Source organism: Podarcis gaigeae (genome assembly GCF_964106915.1).
Source record: "Podarcis gaigeae genome assembly, chromosome: 2".
NCBI lineage: Eukaryota > Metazoa > Chordata > Lepidosauria > Squamata > Lacertidae > Podarcis > Podarcis gaigeae.
This window is the reverse complement of record NC_139679.1, coordinates 86,898,907-86,918,982: the sequence shown is the minus strand read 5'-3', so window position 1 is coordinate 86,918,982 and position 20,076 is coordinate 86,898,907. Positions and strand designations below refer to the sequence as shown.

Sequence of the window (20,076 nt, the reverse complement as noted above, 5' to 3'; positions counted from 1 at the left end):
CCTTGCAGAGCTACAATTCCCAGAGATTCCCTGGCTGAATGTTAAGTTCTGTGAAGGGAACAGGGGTCTCCTAAAAACTCTAGAATATAAATTCAAGAGTTATTATCTTTATTGTACTGTCACAGACCCAGTAAAGATACTAATATATGAGGTTGCCTGAGTCAAGTCATTGGTCCATCTATCTCAGAACTGTCTGACCAGCAGCAGCTCCTCCGGGTTTCAGGCAGGGCTTCTTCTCAGTCATACCTGGAGATGTTGTGAATTGAACACGGGACCTTTCTCATGCAAAGCATGATCCACAACCCTTCCTTAAAGAGTGGGCTATTGCAGAACTTTGAGGCTTCTGCAGAAGAGCTGCAAAAATAAAAAAGCTTCTGGCTACAGAATCCCTTGGTGTTGGAAAGGAGCCAAACCCCATCCCAAGCTTCAGGCAGCCCCTACAGCTGAGAGTCTGTGGCAAAGGCAGCAGTATATTAGGAATGGGTTCCTTCCATATCTAACCTTTCTCCCAACAAACTCATGTATTCCATGACTTCACCACCTGAGCTCTCCTAAATTATTCCCTCACCTGGCCCCTGCCAAATCCCAAAGTCATGTAAGAGCTGTAGCTAGAATTAAGTAAACATTGTCGCCCATAGGACCAACTTAACGCAATGGCGATTAGACAGTACACCGAAACAAGGATATACAGAGCTGGGTTTTAAGAAAAAAAATGTTTAAACAGCGACAAAGCACTGTTCTCCTTACATCCTTGCAAAGTGATATATGCTCTACAGTAGCGATATACGTTTATAGATATGGGACGTCCCTAGACAGAGGCAAAGAGCGAAGTGCATGTAAGCGATAACATAAATCACCTCTCAGTGGCCGATCACTTGCAGTCTCTGCATAGCTCTCAACTTGCTTGGAAACAATTCAAGCTTTCTTTATCTTAATGAGGGATGGTATCCCACGAAAAACAGCTCTGCGCCACAATGACTTGCTGAGTGAAAGTCTGGCAAGATCCCAGTGAAGCATCACTTTTGACTGACAAACAGGTCTATGTAACTGTCATTAACCTGGGTTTCCTTCTGGAGTGCGGGTAAACTACAGCTCCCCTGACACATGGGCCACAGCAGTGCCAGGCAATGGCAGCCATAATTCATCCATGGTGCAGCAGCTCGTAGCTCGGGGCTAGGCAGGGCCTGCAGGTTTTACCTCCACGGAATGTACCTGAATCTGTTTGTGCCTACTGATTTTTCTCCAGCAAAGACCAAAGGAAGAAATGTGCTACATACTAATGAGCTGTAATGGGCGGGGAGGGAACCTTGCACCAACTTAATGCACCAATTTAATGCAGCTGCAGCCATGCCACCTCCACTGAGATCCTGGGAAATACTGTAATTCAGTGCCACAACAATTCTGGTTGAACAATGACAATTGCCTTTTTTTTTGTTTCCCTTCCATGTAGGAATTCAATTGTTTACGCTGTTCCATCATCCTTCAGCCGTTTAGTCCCTCCTTCTATCAGCACCTCCCTAAAACCATTAACCCACCTCTGCACTAAACTGGTTTATCATGAAGGGGAGAAAGGGTTGGGAATATCAGGAAAGTGAGTGGAACAGCGCATCAGAGTGACTTCTAAACGCATCCAAGTTCTCTAAATGTTATCTAGAAGTCCCTGTGGTGATAGCAAAGAATAGGAAGACTGGTAACAATTGTTCGCTTGGTTTTGCAGAAAATTGGGGTATACCAAATGTGGGACCAGCCCTCCCAAACCTTGGTGTTCCCGATTCCCAAGACACAAGCAATGGCTCTTACAAATCAAGCACCCAAATCTTTTCTCCAGCCTCATTCTACATGGTTAACAAGATGCTCCCCTCTTACCTTTAAGAACTTGTACAGAAGGAACGTGAACCAATTTGTCAGCATTTTTTCAGCCACCGACTCAGTCCTGTAGGGGAGGTAGGGAGTAAGTGTGAGAACAGGAAAAATCAGAGGCCTCTGATCTTTTCTCAAAGTCTCAGATCCTTTTGCTTTTTCTCTTAAAGGCTTTAAAGGTCAAACCATGAAAGGCAGGAACCTCAAAGCAAAGAGGAAGGTAGCCAGAACACGGGGGTTGCCATGACAAAATCTAAAGATAGTCCTGGCAACAGCCAATCCCACTTTGCCCCCACAGAGCTCATTAGAGTAAAACCTGGACTCCTGCTGGCCACAGCAATAAAAATACAGCTAAAGAAAAAGAGTTGACCCAACCTCCATCAGCAAATCTCCAGAGACTGCTCCCCAGAATCATCTTCTGGCCCTTGCTCCGCATTTCTAAAGAGTTCAAGGATCTGTATTTTCACTGAGTTTAATGGAATTCACAAAGCTTCCCAGTTAACGTTTTGTAGGAGAGCAATAGCTGGAAAAGGCAAGAAAACTCTGAACTATTTTGAAATACTTTTGTATATCAGTGAATAATCTCAGCTGGAAAGTACTCTGTAACAGCCATACATAATTGAACATAGAATCACAGAACTGTAGAGTTGGAAGGGATCCCAAAGGTGACCTACTCCAACCCCCTGCAATGCAAGAATCTCAGCTAAAGCATCCATGACAGAGCTCACACTGACCAACTCCAAAACCAGGTGGTAGACATTGCCTGCCCTTAAAAAGGAAAAGAAGAACATATAGTATTTCCAAAATTGGGGCGGGGGGGAAGAGCAACTGGCCCAGCTTATTCCCTACAAAGGAAGTCAGCCTCCAGAAGCTTAAATGATGCTTAGACAATGCTGCCAAGCATCATTCCAATCTCTGGTCTGGTCTAGTAGTGAGCTGAGTTGCCTCTTGTCATTGATTATACCCCAATTGAAAGATTAAGATGGGTTTTGTTTGTTTTCTTGCAATAGGTTGTGGAGGGGAGGTCTACAACCAATTTCAGCTTAGACTCACATGCATGAGTCTAGAATATGTTGCAGGTTTTTTTCAAACAGGGTTTTTGTTTTATTTTTTACATCTCTAAGCTGCAATTCAAATGCCTGTCCCATCCACAGCAGTCATGGGTTTCTATTACAGCAAAATATGGGGAGAGCAATTTCTATAAATTCCACTGCATGTGAGAGAGTGTGATCAATGAAAAGCTTCTTCCTCCTCTTTAGTATTGTGAGAAAGGTAGGATAAAAAGAGCCCAAATTTTATCTGCATCTGAGAGGCTCGGTTTTATTGCACTTGTTTCTCACTTATCATTTCTAGCACACCATAATACTTGACCGGACAGAGATATGGTAAGAAAGAGCTAAGGAGTCTCGCTTCCCTCCGTCTGAGTGTGGGACCATGTTAAACAGATCAATGTAGTGACATCATGAGGATCTGCAGCATTGTATATTGGTATACTGACATTTAATGGAAAACTAAAACTCTTGCGATTCTGGGGTTTGCCAAGTTCCCAATGTCTGCATGAGTTGGAGAAACCGCTGAATATAACAAAAAATGAATTATTCATATGTCAATATATCAGTGGATCCTCGTTAAGGTTTTCTAAAGAAACATCGTCATACTAGCTTCCCATTGATGTGCTATTATATAGTGACAATATAAGATTTGGATTTTATATTTATACATACTACTCCAGAGTGCAGATGCTTAGTAATTGCATTTAACTGCAAGTGAACCTTCTTGCATTTCCAGAATGTATGTTCTCATTATATGATCATTGTGTTGCTTTTTGTCCATGACTAAAGACATTGTCATCTAGGAAGGAAGAGTTCCAGTCTAAAACACATCACATGGCAAACTGGGGGACGGCAGAAAGGAAGGAAGTTTCAATATATTTTCCTATTCACATCAGCCTCCGTCTCTCTCACACACACACCACACACACACAAAGCCAAAGTATTTCAAAGCAGAAGGAGCCCAGAATGAGGAGATCATGGCCAAGGCCAAAGGGAGAGCTGGGAAGAAGGTAAGACTGAAACCATAGAGAGTTGTAGGCAGACAGAGAGAGCTGCTGGTGGAGGCTCAGGGCTTGATCACCAGAGACATGAGCAGATTAGTACACAGAGACAGGGCTGTAAGAACTGAGTCTGTGTTGACTGCCTTCACTATTCATCACCTCATACCAATGAAAACATAGCTCTGATACAAAAATTAAGATTCACCTTAACATACTTATCAAACAATATTTAAAACTATGCACATTTCTTCCTTAAAATGGAGAAAAATATGCAGGTGGCTCTGATTGAAATTCTTTATTTATGCCTTTTTGGCTGCTCCATCTATTAATCATCAGATCAGTTATTTCATATTCAAATGCTCACAAAAGTACAAGCGACGCTAATGACCTCAAGAAGGAAACTGCCTCCTCATTGCTATAAGGGAGCAGAAGGGAGGGGCTATGGGGTGTTATTGAAAATAGCAAAACCAAAACAATCAAAATCCCACCAAAAGCTGCACAGATTTTGAGTGGAATTCCCATGAAACAATGGGAGTATCAGGCAGGAGGGAAGAGTTAATTACTGCAGATTGCTTTGAGAGAAACCACCTTGCCTGTTGTTGATGCAGTCTAAAAAACCGGTAAAGGGACCCCTGACAGTAAAGTCCAGTCACGAATGTCTCTGGGGTTGCGGTGCTCATCTCACTTTATTGGCCGAGGGAGCTGATGTTTGTCTATTCCGCAGACAGTTTTTCCGGGTCATGTGGCAAGCATGACTAAGCCGCTTCTGGCGCAACGGAACACCGACACCAGAGCAGTGCACAGGAACGCTGTTTACCTGCCTGCCGCAGCGGTACCTATTTATCTACTTGCACTTTTGGACGTGCTTTTGAACTGCTAGGTTGGCAGGAGCTGGGACCGAGCAACAGGAGCTCACCCCGTCACGGAGATTCGAAACACCGACCTTCTGATCGGCAAGCCCAAGAGGCTCAGTGGTTTAGACCACAGCGCCCGCCACCCACGTCTCTAAAATTTATTTTTTCTTATTTCTCACGTAGTCGGCTCAAATATAATTCCTGCCGATTTTCTCGTTCTGCTCTGATTAAATGGTGAGTTTCCCTGACTTTGTTTTCCTAGAAGAGCAGATCTGTGCTTGCACGAGGAAGCACATTATCAATGCCCATAAACCTTCTCTTTCACTTTCCCATAAAAACTGAGGCCTGCACAACTTGTTACCCAACAAGCTAAATGCAGCCCATTGCCCAGTTAATTTCCTGCTGCTGCAGCCTGCCTTTGGCAGCAGGCTGTGTTCTGGTTGATGGATCAAACAGTGTGTGGGTCTGGCTTATGTTCTGAAAGTGACAACCCTATAGGAACAAGTGTGCTGTGATGGTGTTTATTGACCTGACTAAGGCTTTCGACACTGTAGATCGTAATGCCCTATGGACTGTCCTTCTGAACATTGGCTGCCCAGATAAATTTGTAAACATCATTCAGCTCCTCCATGATAATATGACAGCAACAATCGCAGATAACAATGGCTCTCAAAGTGAACCGTTCACAGTGGGCTCAGGTGTTAAACAGGGTTGTGTTATTGCCCCAACTCTATTCATTATTTTCATTGCCATGATCCTACACTTTGTCGAAGGGAAACTCCCCACCGGAGCAGAAATCATATATCCAACAGATGGGAAGCTCTTCAATCTGAGCAGGCTGAAAGCAAAGAGTAAGGTTACTGTAACTTTCATCATAGAGCTTCAGTATGCTGATGACAACGTAGTGTGCGCACGCTCAGAGGATGACCTCCAAACCATCCTAAATATCTTTGCAGAAGCTTATGAAAAGCTTGGCCTATCACTCAACATCCAAAAAAACCCAAAGTGCTACACCAACAAGTACAAAATAACCCCTCTGCAGCGCCACAAATCCAACTCAATGGTGTAACGTTGGGAAATGTTGACTTCTTCTTCTACTTAGACAGTTATCTTTCCACAAGGGCCAACACTGATGCTGAAATCCAGCACTGTCTGAGCTCTGCGAGTCTGGCTTTCTCCCGATTGAAGTGCAGATTGTTTGAGGACCAGGACATTTGAAGGGAAACCAAAATGCTTGTTTACAAAGCTATTGTACTACCAACCTTACTATATGCTTGTGAAACATGGACCACTTATAAACGCCATCTCCAATGGTATCTCCGAAAAATTTTACACATCACTTGGGAAGACTGGCAAACTAATATCAGTGTACTGGAAGAAGCAAAGATCACCAGTGTTGAAGCAATGATTCTTCAACATCAACTTCGTTGGACTGGTCATGTTGTGCAGATGCCTGATGATCGTCTTCCAAAGCCACTACTCTATTCCGAACTTAAAAATGGAAAACATAAAGCTGGTGGTCAACAAAAGATGTTTAAAGACTGTCTCAAGGCAAATCTAAAAAAATGTAGTATAAAAACTGACAACTGGGAAACACTGGCCTGCGAGCGCTCCAGTTGGAGAACAGCCTTTACCAAAGGTGTCATGGGCTTTGAAGACACTCAAACTCAGGACGCAAGGGAGAAACATACTAAGAGGAAGGCACGCTTGGCAAATCCACACCGTGATCAACTCCCACCCAGAAACCAATGTCTCCACTGTGGAAGGACGTGTGGGTCCAGAAATGGCCTCCACAGTCACTTGCGAACTCATTGTTAAAACTGTGTCTATGGAAGACAATCTTACTCGGCTACGAGTGATCACCAAAGAAGAAAGGAAGAAAGATGGTTAAAGTATTGAACTAGGATCCGGGAGAACTAAGTTCAAATTCCTGCTCAGTTCACTGCACATTTGAAAATTCCCTCCGTTTTTAGATAGATTTCGCTATATCCACCACGACTAGACTCGCAATAAGAGCTAATTCACACACTAAAGTCACCATCCTTTGGCTCCTGAGCTCATTCACCTAACAAGGGTATTACAGACCCTCTCAGTTTTACACTGCACGTGGCAGTTCTGTTTGCCACAGGTACAACATCATGACATGTAAAGCACATGCAGGAATATGCAATGGGGAGATGCTGGCAAAGGAACTCATCTCAGGCACATGTTCATTGCCTGCATACAGATATGCATCTTCCCTTCATGTGCTAATGGTGTCTGGCCCAAAAACAAGTATATACACAGCATGTGCAACTTCTCTGTAAAGTGTGAATTGGACCTAATCCTAGGCTGAACATTCTGAAAGGATATTCATTTGTGTCTTTGGCACCACACTGTTCCAAATGGCCCATGATCAGATAAGGAATCTTAAATATATTTTCTTAATATGCTGTTATTCTAAATATTGGCTTTCATTAGGAACAACTTTTCAAGGACTGGATTGCTAGAGGACAAAGAAGGGGAAGCACAGCGACAGACACTGTGGTGTATGTTTAATAATTGCACTGGTTCTGCAGCTGGTGTTTCTTTCAATATTCATTGGCCTGTGATACAGGAGACCTATCTAGCTACCATTTAAAAATTGATGGAGCAGAGCAGATGCAGAGTGGAGCTGGAACGCTGCCCTTGGCTCACACTCTTCCCTCACCTGTCTTGAGGTTATTTGCTTAAGAAAATCTGCTGGGCTCTGACATTAACCCATCCCAACAATCACCTGGGAGGAGTGGTGTGGATCTGCCCTGAATAAATGATTGGAAAATAATGACAAGGGAAGGTAGAGCCCAATGCAAAAGCGAATAGGAAGAGAATACCTCTCTCTTGGACCCATGAGCAAGGAAGCCTGCTCTTGATGCCATCCATTCAAAACATCAGATAGTGTTTAAGGGGCAATAGGAGAAGGCCCATAGTCATTTTGGATGTAGGGTGAAAGCGTTTGCTATTAACAACCTCAGGACCATCCAGGAGCATTTACGAAATTTGTAAAATGCAGGGTTTGTGGGACAGACTGCTGGTTGAGATGCAAGAATACAGGCAATGACTTGCTGCGGTCGGCAGCCAAGGATGCAAGGATACTGCAAGTGAGAGTGGAAGTAATACAGGGTGCAGTGAGAAGTGGCAAAAATCTACATTAAACCTTCAGTGATAAGTAGTTTTAATTAATGAAACAGCTGCCATTTCTAGCACTCGGATTTTAAAATGACGCCAGCTCTCACAGAGTGAGACCGTTCTTAAGCTAAAACGCAGAAACAGGACATCTACTGAGTTCTGAAACAAACAAATTCTCTCTAATTCCAAGGCAGGAGGCTGTTCCCCCCAATGGTTTGATTATCTGACTCACAAAATAAGGCTGTGTAGAATAAACATTTAAAGGCAAAGACCCACCTCTGGTTTCTAAGCTCTTACCATGTGTTGCCCACACACCCTCAAGCCCATCTCTGAAACCTTGATGGCTTCAATTTTCTTATTATTTTTTTAAAGACAGAAGGGAGAGGGGGAAGATTCTTGGGTTATTGAATTTTCCACCCAATAACAATTTATTTCCTTGCAAGGTCTGAGCACAGAATCGTAAAATATGCATAGACCTGTTTACAGAGTAAGATCCAAACTACTTTAGCACTGACTCCCTTATCAAATTATTTGCAAGCTCCTTGGCACGGGCAAGGCACTTATCTTCCTCTGTCCACTGAACTCCTCTAAGCTGCTCTGCAGCAGAAAATAATGACTATTTCTTTGCCACATGACACAGGAGTAATATTATGAGTTCAAGAAATTTGAAATACTAGTAGTCTACAGTAGAGGTAGGCTTGTTGAATCTACTTTTGTTTCTCCCCCAGAACCTCAATATCTACCAGCCAGATGCCAGATGCAAAAGACGTACATAAGAATGAAAGAACAGGGTGCCTCTGAGCCATGGAATTTACTATTGGTAGCAGAATTGAACTGAGTTCAGTTTTTTTCCACATAAAAGTCCACTTCTGCTTAATTTTAATTCATTTCAGCAACCAAATTTAGGTAGGAAAATTCCTTTTGTTGCTGCTACTGTTAAAAAACCAGGAGTGAGAAATCCATGTTGATGTACCGCATCTCACTCAGAGATCTAGCAGGAGGTCTTCCTTCTGCCCACCCTGGTCTATAGAACTACATCTCATGATAGCCTGCGACGGCTCATCATCCTACATCATCCTTTGCCAACCTGCTTCTCCTAGATGTTTTGGATGACCACTCCCACAGGCCCCAGCAAACATGGCTAGGCCTGAGGGGAGGAGTTGTCAAAACATGTGGAAGGTACAAGGGTGGCAAAGGCTATCTTACATTATATTAGAATTAATATGTAAAGGGTGAAGTATGAAAAGGGGAAGTCTGTGAGTCATTCACATTTCCCCTCCCCTCCCCCAGGTCAAGTTCTGTATAACACCAAAGCTTGCCTCAGCACTTTAACATGTTTAACAAGACACTTTAACATGTTCCGAGAGAAATGCTCACCTCCTCAAGAGCAGTTTTGGATGGTTCTTGCTCTCCAAGTTCTTTTCGATCAAGTCTGAGAGAAGCTGCTTGAGCACCCCAGTGGCATACTCCATCTCGCCCTGCAGCGCTGTCATGATTAAAGAGGCCACGTTGCCCCGATCCCTCATGGAGAAGCTGCGCTGTGCCTCCAAAGTGCGAATGAAGGTCAACAGGAAGTGCTTTTTGTTCAAGAGCTGTCCAAAGAGGGTCAAAGACTTCTCCACGTTTGCCTGGACCTGAGGGAGGGAAAACTTCATTAGATTCAGGCCCAGAGGCTTATCTTAAGAGTTCCTTTGACTCGGTATTTCAAAAGGCCACGCACAGGGACCTAAGGGTCACGAGTACTTAGCAAAACAGATAAAGCCCGCTGTCCCGACAGTCAGTGGACTTTAGCAGCAACCAGGAAAATTCACTTTCAAAGTGAGAACTGTCTTCTTTGTCCTCCCACATTCTAATTATTGAGAATCGCCGTTTGGGGAGAGTTTCTTTCCAGCCATCACCATTTAGTGATGATTTAGAGGATAAAACAATAACGTGCAAGTCCTTTCAAAAGTCTGTGGCATCCCATACATGTCTGTACATGTATCCATCCTGTACACCATACAACTGCTTTGACCAATAATCTCTTCGCTCTGGATGCTTCCGAGGCAATGGGGTTTCCCCCATTCCACCTTGCCATTTAAAAGTCATTCTTTGGCCTTCTGCTCTCTGTGGATCTATTGTCAAACACGTACATATCAACCAATTTTTGACTGACTTGCCTCAAATATATATATGATACTTTATTTTTCTCCCTTTTACAGTGCTTGCAAAGCCTACTATATAAGATTCTCTTGAATCTGTAGCACAGGTGCATACATAAAGAGTATCTCCATGGGGGGATGAGTATATTTAATACATACTCTTTTCCATCCTGTGCACACACGAGTCTCATTTTCTGGTTTTATTAAAAGAAACATAGAATTCAGTTGGGCATCCTTTTTTTCCATAAGAAAAGTTGTCAAAATGCTGGGCTTGGCTGGAGAGTAACAGCCAAATTCTTCCTGGATAGATCTGAGTGTACCAAGCTGTCCCCACAGGAAATTCTGATCTTTTGCACTTTCTGCATATGGTCTTAAATGTTACCGTCTGTCCCTGAGATTAGTGATGCCATTTGAAGCATGCCTGGTTTTGTTTTGAGTGTTGTTTTTTTTAAAAAAATAAATAAATCAGAAAAGGGCATTTCCTCCTCTCCCACACATATTCTGCTCCTGCGACTGCTGAGTTGTCCTCAGATTTTGCTGGTCAGAGCACCCCTACATCCCAAAGTGGATCTCAGTGCCTCCCTAGCCATAAAGCAGATAATTAATGACTAAATCTGATCAGGGCTTCTGGTCTACAGAGATTGCTTAGGTGCCCCATACTCAGGAAACAAGTAACTCTCTTCGTTAACAATATCCTCTGTCTTGAATCTCCATCTACAGATTACCCCCCCCCCCCAAAGAAGTCCAGGACAAAACTTAAATGGACTCTTGTTTAAAGTCAGACTCTCAGCTTCTCTGGGCAGAGACATTTCTTTTGCTTATGTCACTTTGTAAAGCATGAGTTTGGAACCTGTGGTCCAATATATGTTGTTGGGCTAGCCTCCCATCATTCTTGCTCACTGGTCATGTTGCCTAGGGCTGCTGGGAGCTAAAGTCCAATGGTACCTGCAGGTTGCCCAATCCTCCTTTAAGGTCTTGTGTACTGGTGGTGGTATATAAATAATGATAAAAGGAGAAGAATCTGCATTGATGAGGTTAGATAACCCTAGATCTGAGAGTATCACAGGAAGTATTCCTGCATTTGGGTAGTCTTGCATACTGTGCAGGGGAAGGGAAATGGGGAGAAGAAGAGCAAACAGAACGGTCAATGCTGCAGGATATGTTTTAAGATCTTCTTTTTTTAAAAGTATGCACATATTGGAATTATCGTCTCCAATCAATGGCTCTCACCAGCAGCTACTGAAGGTTGTCATTGAAAACTAAATGCTCACAGTTTGAAACATGGGTTTTTTCCTTGCTTCCTAATGTCTAGAAAAAAAACACATATCAACACAAGCCCAGCAGGCAATAATTGGATAATCTGCAGGTCAATTCAGAAGGAGGAGGAATTTCAGACACACAAGCCAGCCATATTTCTAGAGACACCCCCAAGCACCAGATTTTACAGAAGTGAAGATTCAGAAGCCAAATGTATACTCCTAAAATCCCCTCATCTTCTGAATGTCCAAACTACCTCCCATAGCCTACCTAAAGCCCAACAGCTATGCCTGGTTATACAGTTTCTTCTCTCCACTTCACTCCATTCCAAGTTTTCCCACAAAGTGACTTCCTTCTCACCTCTCCAGAGTTCTTTATGGTTAAGAACAAAGAGATGGGAGAGAGTAGTAGCTGTTGGGGGGGGGGGGGAGGCACTGCCTTGGCTCTTCCTAGCCAGGATCTGAGTGTGCAGGGCTGCCTAATGCTCCATTCGTAGTAGATTTCACAGACGGTTTTGTGCTAGGGCCACTGCCCTGCATTTTCAGTGATCAAAATAAAGCAAAGCCCTTCACTCTCCCAGAAGCCATGAAGGGAGGATCAGATGGCAGGTTCCTCCTATCTGGGCTGTGTGCTCAGCTTCTAAAGTCAGCGACACTTGATAAGCTCGGAAATTGGTCCTGTCCTACATAAGCGATCTTATCAGAATTGCATGCTGCAAATAGAGCAGGGTGGTGGTGGCTGCAGCAGCAGCAGCAGTAGCAGCAGCACAAAACATCTGTCACATAAATGATCTCAGCAGGCTTGGCTTACCATCTACAACTCGGAAAGCAAGGAAGCAAAGCCCTCTTGCAAACTGACACCCTCTCCATCCCACCCCCTTACTCTGTTGCTCTTCTCCTTTTTGTGCAATCTTTAGCAAAAGCAAATGGTCAAAAAAGAATTAAGCATTTAATCAAGGCTTTAAATTTGCACAAAAGCAGTGAAATAACAACCCCATAGATAAGAAAAAGTGCTAATGACAGCCCTATGCTTGGCTCTGGATTTTGTTTATTATTATTATTATTATTATTATTATTATTATTATTATTATTATTATTATTTGAGTGCACATGGAGTGGGGAAAGGAAATTGGGGGGGGGGCACACAGTGCCTACTCCTTCCTAGTCATTTGCAATACCTAGCACTAAACTCATTCTAATTAAGATCACAAACAAAAAGAAGATTACAAACACATCATATCAGTCTTTTTTTTTTTTAAAAAAAAAGCCATGCCAGTTATATTTAATACAGGGTTTTCCCTCTTGTAATTTCATTTCACCAACCAAACATATATGGTTTCTCTGAAATTAAAATTACAGCTGGGAAAGCCTTGTATGTCCTCTGTTTAATTAGTTCTTTGAACTTATATACCTGATTATGCACTGCAGTTTCAAAGTTCTGCCAGATCTAGCCTATGAGGCAATGCTCCCATTTCCTTTTCCAAGAGGACTGTTCCACACTCTAAAGTCATCTCAATTTATCCAGATTTAATCATAAAAAAATTGTAAATAATGGGAATGTTACTCATCAGGATTACAGGGATTCATGAATGGAGTAAGCACACCAAACTCCAATAATGAGGAAAGATGGAACTTCTTAAAATGGGTGCACTGTTCTCCAGAGTCTCCCGTTTTCCAGTGTTTGGAAGGTTTGTGGTTCTTTTGTTTTGTTTTCACCTTATCCTTGTACCAGTAATTTAAAGTCCCTGTCTCCTGGCTGCTGTGTGCCCCCTCTCTCACTCTCTTCCCCCTCGATCATTAAGGAGGTAATGACAGGCAGAGTGTGATCACAACAAAGCAACTGCCAAGAGCTTGAAACACAGATGGGCCAAAAAACCTCCAGCACATTCCAGAGAGGATAGAAGCAGAACTCTCGGATTCAGATGCTTAGATTTCAGGCTACCCTTGCAGACAGAATCTGAGAATCCACAAAGGATACACGTTCTGGTACAAGTTAAGATGGGGAAACAATACTTTTCCAAGGTAACCACTTGCTACTGACCAGCATTAATATATAGCAAAAATGTGAAATGGACCTACAAAACTGCCCATCACTCTGTTGCTATTCTCCCCCTCCACATCGCCAGCATGCACACACAACCAGAATCCACACGCCATGAAATTAACTGCGACTTACTTTTGTCCCTTTTGCTTTCTCAAACTCATAAGGGGCTTTACACACAATCATTTTTACACAGATCGTGTACGCCTTGAACCTAACGGCGTCGCTTTTCAATTCACACAGTCCAACTAGGCATAACGGCAGGACTCTAAACTTGTGCCTCCCAAATCTGTCACCCAGGTAACTCACATTCTGTCCTCAAAAAAAATTAGGCAACTTAATAAAAGTCATGAACATACCCCCCCCCCAAGCCAGTATTTGCTGCAACATGCTTTAGTCTAAAAACAACAGCTGAGTTGGGGCAGGTTTTTTTGGAATGGTAAGTGGTGATATATTAGCAGGTGATGCTTGGATAGATGAAAGTCAAATGGGATACACGAGTAGGAAATCCTAACTGGCAACTAGGGGCAGTGGTGATAGCAGACTACAATCACTAGGACTCATTCACAGTTACTGGTTTTTACATTTCAAGTGGAATCCCTTTATTTACAAGGGCAGAAACCTTTTTTTTCCAAAGCAAAAATGAAGGGTATTATGAATTGACTTCACATATTTGATGTACATTCCACCAGAAATTATGAGTGGAGGACAGATTAAAGTGTAGCAAAACAGAAGGTTTCCCCCACCATACCTAAGAGCATTTTAAAGAGTGTGGTGGTTTTTTAAACGCCACAGATTAACATTGGTTAGTGAGAAGGCTCCTATAAACACAGGATGAATTAATGGAAGTCCACCTTGACTAACTGAACAAAATCGTAGATAAAGCCTATTCGACTCCATTAATCCCTACTGAATGAGCAAGACAAAGGCCACAAACACCAGAAGCAACAGAGCAATGGAAATGTGTCCCAAAAGGTTTAATGAGAACTTTAATCTATAAGAACTGAATGAAGAGGCAATCCATATTTATTTCAGATACATTGATTTTGTAAATGGTCTGCTATTTTCAGTGTGAAATCCTCACAACGGAGGCCCTTCCTCTTTACCCAAAGCAACACCTTCCTTGTGCTGGAGAGCTAAAAGTATTCAACAGCTTTTTAAACTGGAGGACCACTGTGAGAAGACCTGATGGCAGGCCCACAACTGGGGTAAGACTAGATCACAGAAGCACAGGACTGTGCTCAGCTACAGTGAGCAACCTGTGCACTTGCACTGACAAGCGCTTGATTCTCTGTAATTAATAATTGCATCGTGTTCTGGAGCTGATTACTTCTCCCAAATATGTTACGAATCCTGCGTCAACATTAATTACTCTGTGAGGTCAGCAGTGAGGGGAAGTTAAGGCCACCCCTCACTTCTCCAATCAAAAACATCCTTGTTATACAGGAAAACGTAAAGCCAATTTTTGCACAATTGCTTGTACTAAATTAAGCGGACAGTGTAAGGGCTGGCAAAGGGAGGGGGAGTCGGTATGGGGGGAAGGAAAGGGAGAGGCCACACTGGGGGAAATGGAGCCAGGGAATCTGATGATGTCAGACAAGTCTCTTGGAAATGTGCGGCTGGTCATGCATCAAACAAGCCCAATTGAATAAACCAAGTGCTGCAGAAAATGACAGTAGCAGTGATATTAATATAAATATTGATATTAATGTCAGTGAGCATGGTAGCCACGCAGCAGTGACCCAAAAATCATTCTGACCAGCATGTGGAAATGTATGCCTTGCCAGCATGTTGGCCCTTTTATTAAGGACTTGAGAGATCAGATCAAAAGCCTATCTACTCCAGCATCCTGATTCTCCCCCAGCACCCAGCCAGATGCCTGTGGGAGGCCCACAAGCAGCATATAAGGGCAATAGTCCTCTCCCACTATTATTCGACAGCAACTGGCATTCAGAGGCATACTGCTTCTGATTTTGGAGGCAGCATAGAGCAATCACAACCAGCAGCCATCTACTGCCTTATCTCTTTGCCCCACAAATCTGCCTAGTGCCCCCTTAATGCGATCTAAGTCGGTGGCCATCCAATCTTCTGATAGTATTTATTCACATCACATATGCTATCTTGAATCTCCCACTACCCAGCTGCTCAATATGGCCACAGGTTTCAGCATTATGAGATACTAGACCTTCATTGACCTTCAACGTTACAGAGATGGCAGCACCGTTGTACATTTTCCTTCTACGGAGACAACACCTCAGAACTACAGCCATCTATCTCAGTTATAGTGGTAGCCCCTCTGGTCCATGTGTGTGTTCTTAAATCACATCAAAGGGGAAGTACACAGCCACATGCAACCAATCAATATGTGAAGATCCAACCAAGTGTGCAGAGCATTGAAGATAAACACAAACTGTACTTCTCAGAAAAAGTTCTCCATACAGTGAGAGAGTATTTGGTTAGAGATGTACCACACACACACCTGTCAGTGAGGGCCTCAAGACAGAGCAACACAAACACCAGAGGCAACTGACCGGGTCATTGGCTCTCAAGAAGCTGAAGTTATTTCTGAGATATTTTGCACACACACAAAAAATTACCCACATGCAAAAGCACAGGCTCATTCTGAGACCGCATAGGTAATAAAGACCAGCACAGTGAGCTTGCACAGGAGATCCGAAGCAGCAGTGCAGTTCATGTCACAGAAGCAGAAGCACTGAAATGAAAATGGCACAAAGAAGGAACGCCCCGCTGTGCAGTACAGAACAGCCCAGTGCTGCACAGATATTTCCAAACAATTTGCCCAGTCTATTTTTCAGCGTGCCAAACGACAGCGATGCCATCAATTCAATCAAGAGACTTTCCCACACCCTGATAGATTTTGCTGTCAGGAAAATGTCTCTGCTCTTATTTGCTTTTATTCGGTTTCATTCTGCTCCTACTCATTGAAAAATCCTATCTACTCGGATCTGCCTCTAGCAACAACTTTGCTGCCTATCTTCAATGCTTAGCCATATTACATACGGCTCACTCTGCTCTTGCCCCATTTAACCTATCCATAACAACCTAAAGAACAACAGCAACACCGTCTTTCTCTTGCTTGCTGTCAAGCAACATCTTTCTGCAACTGCAATGCTCAGGCACAGGCACAATACTTCAATTATTCTCAGGGCAACTAAAGGAAAAATGAGCAGAACTGATGTCTCCTTGCTCTGGAATTTAGTGAAAGAGGACCAGCAGCAATAGTAGGAATGCACCAGTGTAGCTGGTTCAGTTATGGTTGCTGGAGATGAATGCTCTAATCTTGCTGCAGCCATTCGCTTGCTAGGTGGCCTTGGTCAGGCTCAATTCCCATTTTGTAAAACTGGGATGACAGTGACTTACTTTGTAAGGTTGCTGTGAGAATGAATGAAATGAGAATTTCAAACTTGTTCTTTTGTTCAGCGTGCTACAAGAAATGGCAACAACTGGGGAAAGCTCAATAGAATATTATTTTTATTCCTGGATCTCCCAGTCAGTCTTACTCCCTAATGTGCATCGCACCCATGAATCAATGTTTCCCCATTATTCTCTTTAAACCTAGCTCCTAGCAGTTTGGAAATCCCCCCACTCTGGAAAAAGGGTCCTATAAGCCAGCATTAGGGGAACTATCTCAGATAAGTCTCCCTCACATTTTTAGTGGTTGTTCACTTTTTAGTCAAATAAAAATACACCATGAACAGTTAACAGTGGACGCAACAGCACAGTTATCCTGCCGAAAAACTCTCCAAGACACACTTGAGGTCAAAACAAACAGCCCCCTAAGCTTATATAAGCAGCAGAATCTTCAATGTGTCCTCTCTAAAGAGAATCAAATCCTGTGGGTGGGAAGTGGTGAAGCTGTCTTGCTTTAAGGTCATCAGTCTAGCCTGAGCCACCAATAAACCCAGACCCCAGACACTTCAGTTCCTTGTGAAAGCAGGAGAGAAGACTGAGAGAAACTGCAGCAGCAAGAATCCCTCCTCCCCACAGGCATAAACTCACAAAGCTCAGGAAGGCAAATGTAAGCCAAGCTGAAATGTTATCCAAGCAGACACACATACACACATTACCACACCTCCATTTCCTTCAGCACAGGGTGGTCTTCTATTCCCGGGAAGAGGACCCTCATGGCATAGGTGCGATAATCCAAGAAGGGGATGCCGGCTCCATCCAAGTCATTGGTCAGCTCATGGATGTCTGTCTGCAGCTCGGCAAAAGCTGGGAAGGAAAGATCAGATTAAACAAGAAGCCTATATGCATCAGCTCCCAACTGGCCAGGGAATAGCCTGCAGGCCTAATCCTGGCCAATATAGTCTAGTGTTAAAAGGCCATGGCTAGTTGACATAATGCCCCCAACTTTATTTAAGGAAAAGAAAATTAAACAAACATTACATCAGAAGCTTCTTGCCCCACTAAAGAGACAGAAGAAAAAACGCAGCACAAAGATACAATGGCTTCCTCCAAAGTTACAAAGCAACAGCAGAGAAGAGAACCAAGACCCAATTTACAGAGCAGAAACCAGAAGGGATCTCTCTTGTGCCCTCTAGTCCAGTTCCATGATACTGAAGCATAGGTGGCAGGCAGGTACAAGGCCTGGAGGCTGGCACTTTGGCATAAGACTGCACACATAAAAAGAGATGGAAAATGGCAAAATTCCGGCAGATTTTTATTTTTTTTAAGGAAGCCTTGACTTGAGGAAACAGTCCTATGTCACAGGAATGTCCTCACTGTGATCTGATTTAACATCTCACAAGTCCTATAGCAGTTGGTTTTGCTGGGAGGAGCATGCCAGAGGAGAAATGGCATCCTGCACCTTTAATGGCACCTACAAGAGGAAGCAGGTTGCTTGTGCATAGGTTCCAGTGCTGTACAAGTGAGAGTTTATAGGGGGGGTGTGGGAGGGGGGAGAGAGAAATCAAATTAATGGCACTTTAAAAAGGAAGCTAGAAGCGGCAGAGGGCTGTAGGCTGATCAGTTTGATGAGAAAAAACAAACTGTCAGCTTGAAAGGCACACTATCTTATCTGTAACTAGTGGGACTAGAAAAGAGAAAAGGCAGAGAAGATATTGCAGCTTTTAATTAAAAGCAGATCCTTTTATCTGCCAGCTGTGGAAGACAAGGCGAAATCTCCTCCACATGCTCCCCCCTCCCTCTACAATCCTCTCTGTCACTATTTCTATCTACAGGGCTATCCCCCCCCCCCCTTTCCTCTTTTTTTATTATCTCATTTTAGGTGCCTGCTTCTGTGGCAGCCTCTGGGCCAACTTGGAGTTGGCAGGGTCACAGCCCCAGGCACTGGCTTGTGGCGATAATGGGCAATTAGGTTTTATCAGCAGGATCAGAAGCAGCATTCTGTCCAATTTCTCAGCATCTGTCTGTCACGTAATGAGAGACCCACAGCCTTTTGCAGGCAGGCTTCTCTCTGCCTTTAAAACTTTCCCTCTTCAAACCTCGCTAACTTCCTTCAAACTGCGCCAAATAAAAATCTACCACCTCCAATAAAACTGCTTCACTTGACCCCTCTGTCTCTCCCCAAAAGGACAACCCATGAATAAGGAACCAGTTTTGCAGAAGCACCAGAGATGGAGGCACAGCCTTAGCGTCAGAGTGAGCCATGGACACGCTAAAGCATAAAAGCTATTCTGCTTCAATCAAAACCACAGCCAACTTGCTCAGATAGGGTTCCTTCCCATAGTCAAATATACTGCTTAGATGGGGGAGTGGCAAAAAGGTTGGCCAGTACTGGCCAAATCTGACCTTCACTCCAAAGGACAGTGGCATCCAAGCACACTAACCTGCGATATTACAACAACAACCCAGAGGAGGGCATTAATGATGGTGAAATCAATAGTGGTCAGATTCTAGTTCTATTATAATTATTGTTATTATCTACATGCTGTCCTGCTGTTCCACCAAGGAGTTTGGGGTGATAAACAAAGTTTCCCCCACACCCCTTTTACAATCTTGTAAGTTCACTAGAGAGGTAATAACTGACCCAAGGTCACTCGGTGAGTTATATGGCTAAGCAAGATCTCTGAACGTGTGCCTTCCTGATCCTAATTTAGCACATCCATACACCACACTGGCTAAAGAAATCTATGTGCCAGGTTTTCGTATTTTGGGCAGGGAAGGCAGCACAAACAAAGCACTGGTAAGTGGGCAATTTTCTCCAACATCTTGCAAACATAGCAAGGATTTTTGTGATTGTTGGTTAATGATACCACTTCGTAGGTAATTAGGATACTTTATGAGCAGGGCAGGTCCCGTCTCATTAAAGATTAGAGATGAAACTAATTGCTTAGTACGCATTCTCAGGCAAGGTTCAACCAAGTGGGAGGCTGCTGGCAGGAAGGGAACTTCTACAACAGTGCTCCACATGGGGGTGAAGTCAACCCAAGTTGCAATCATATGGATCTGCCCAATTGTATGTTGGTTGTTATTTCACAGTTAATTCCTCCAAAAAGCTTAGAGAGGCTTACATGGTTCCCAGGTGGCCTCCTATCCAGGCATCTGACGGAGCCAAACCTCTGCAGCTTCAAGCAACAGAAAATGGACCATGTGCCTTCAAAGCCATTTTCTGAAAGTCTCCAACAGAGGCTTTCTATTGTACAGAATGTTCAACATGGAGGTTTCAATCTATGCATTGTTTCATTGCCAGTGCCAGCTGGGACTATATGGTGCTGGCAAGGAGATGCTCCATCCAACT

The 20,076-nt window shown here is 43.4% G+C and overlaps 1 protein-coding gene across 6 annotated transcripts in view; it reads right to left on the bottom strand.

The window, feature by feature from the left end:
* Positions 1-20,076, bottom strand: part of PLXNA1 (plexin A1) — a 302,883-nt gene that overhangs the window by 30,027 nt on the left and 252,780 nt on the right. For all 6 annotated transcript variants that reach the window (XM_083721536.1, XM_083721535.1, XM_083721533.1 and 3 more), the window contains exons 21-23: positions 17,446-17,588; positions 9,292-9,548; positions 1,867-1,933 (exon numbers count right to left, since the gene is read on the bottom strand). In XM_083721536.1, coding sequence (XP_083577662.1) covers positions 1,867-1,933; positions 9,292-9,548; positions 17,446-17,588 — 467 coding nt within the window. The remainder of the gene's footprint in view (positions 1-1,866; positions 1,934-9,291; positions 9,549-17,445; positions 17,589-20,076) is intronic.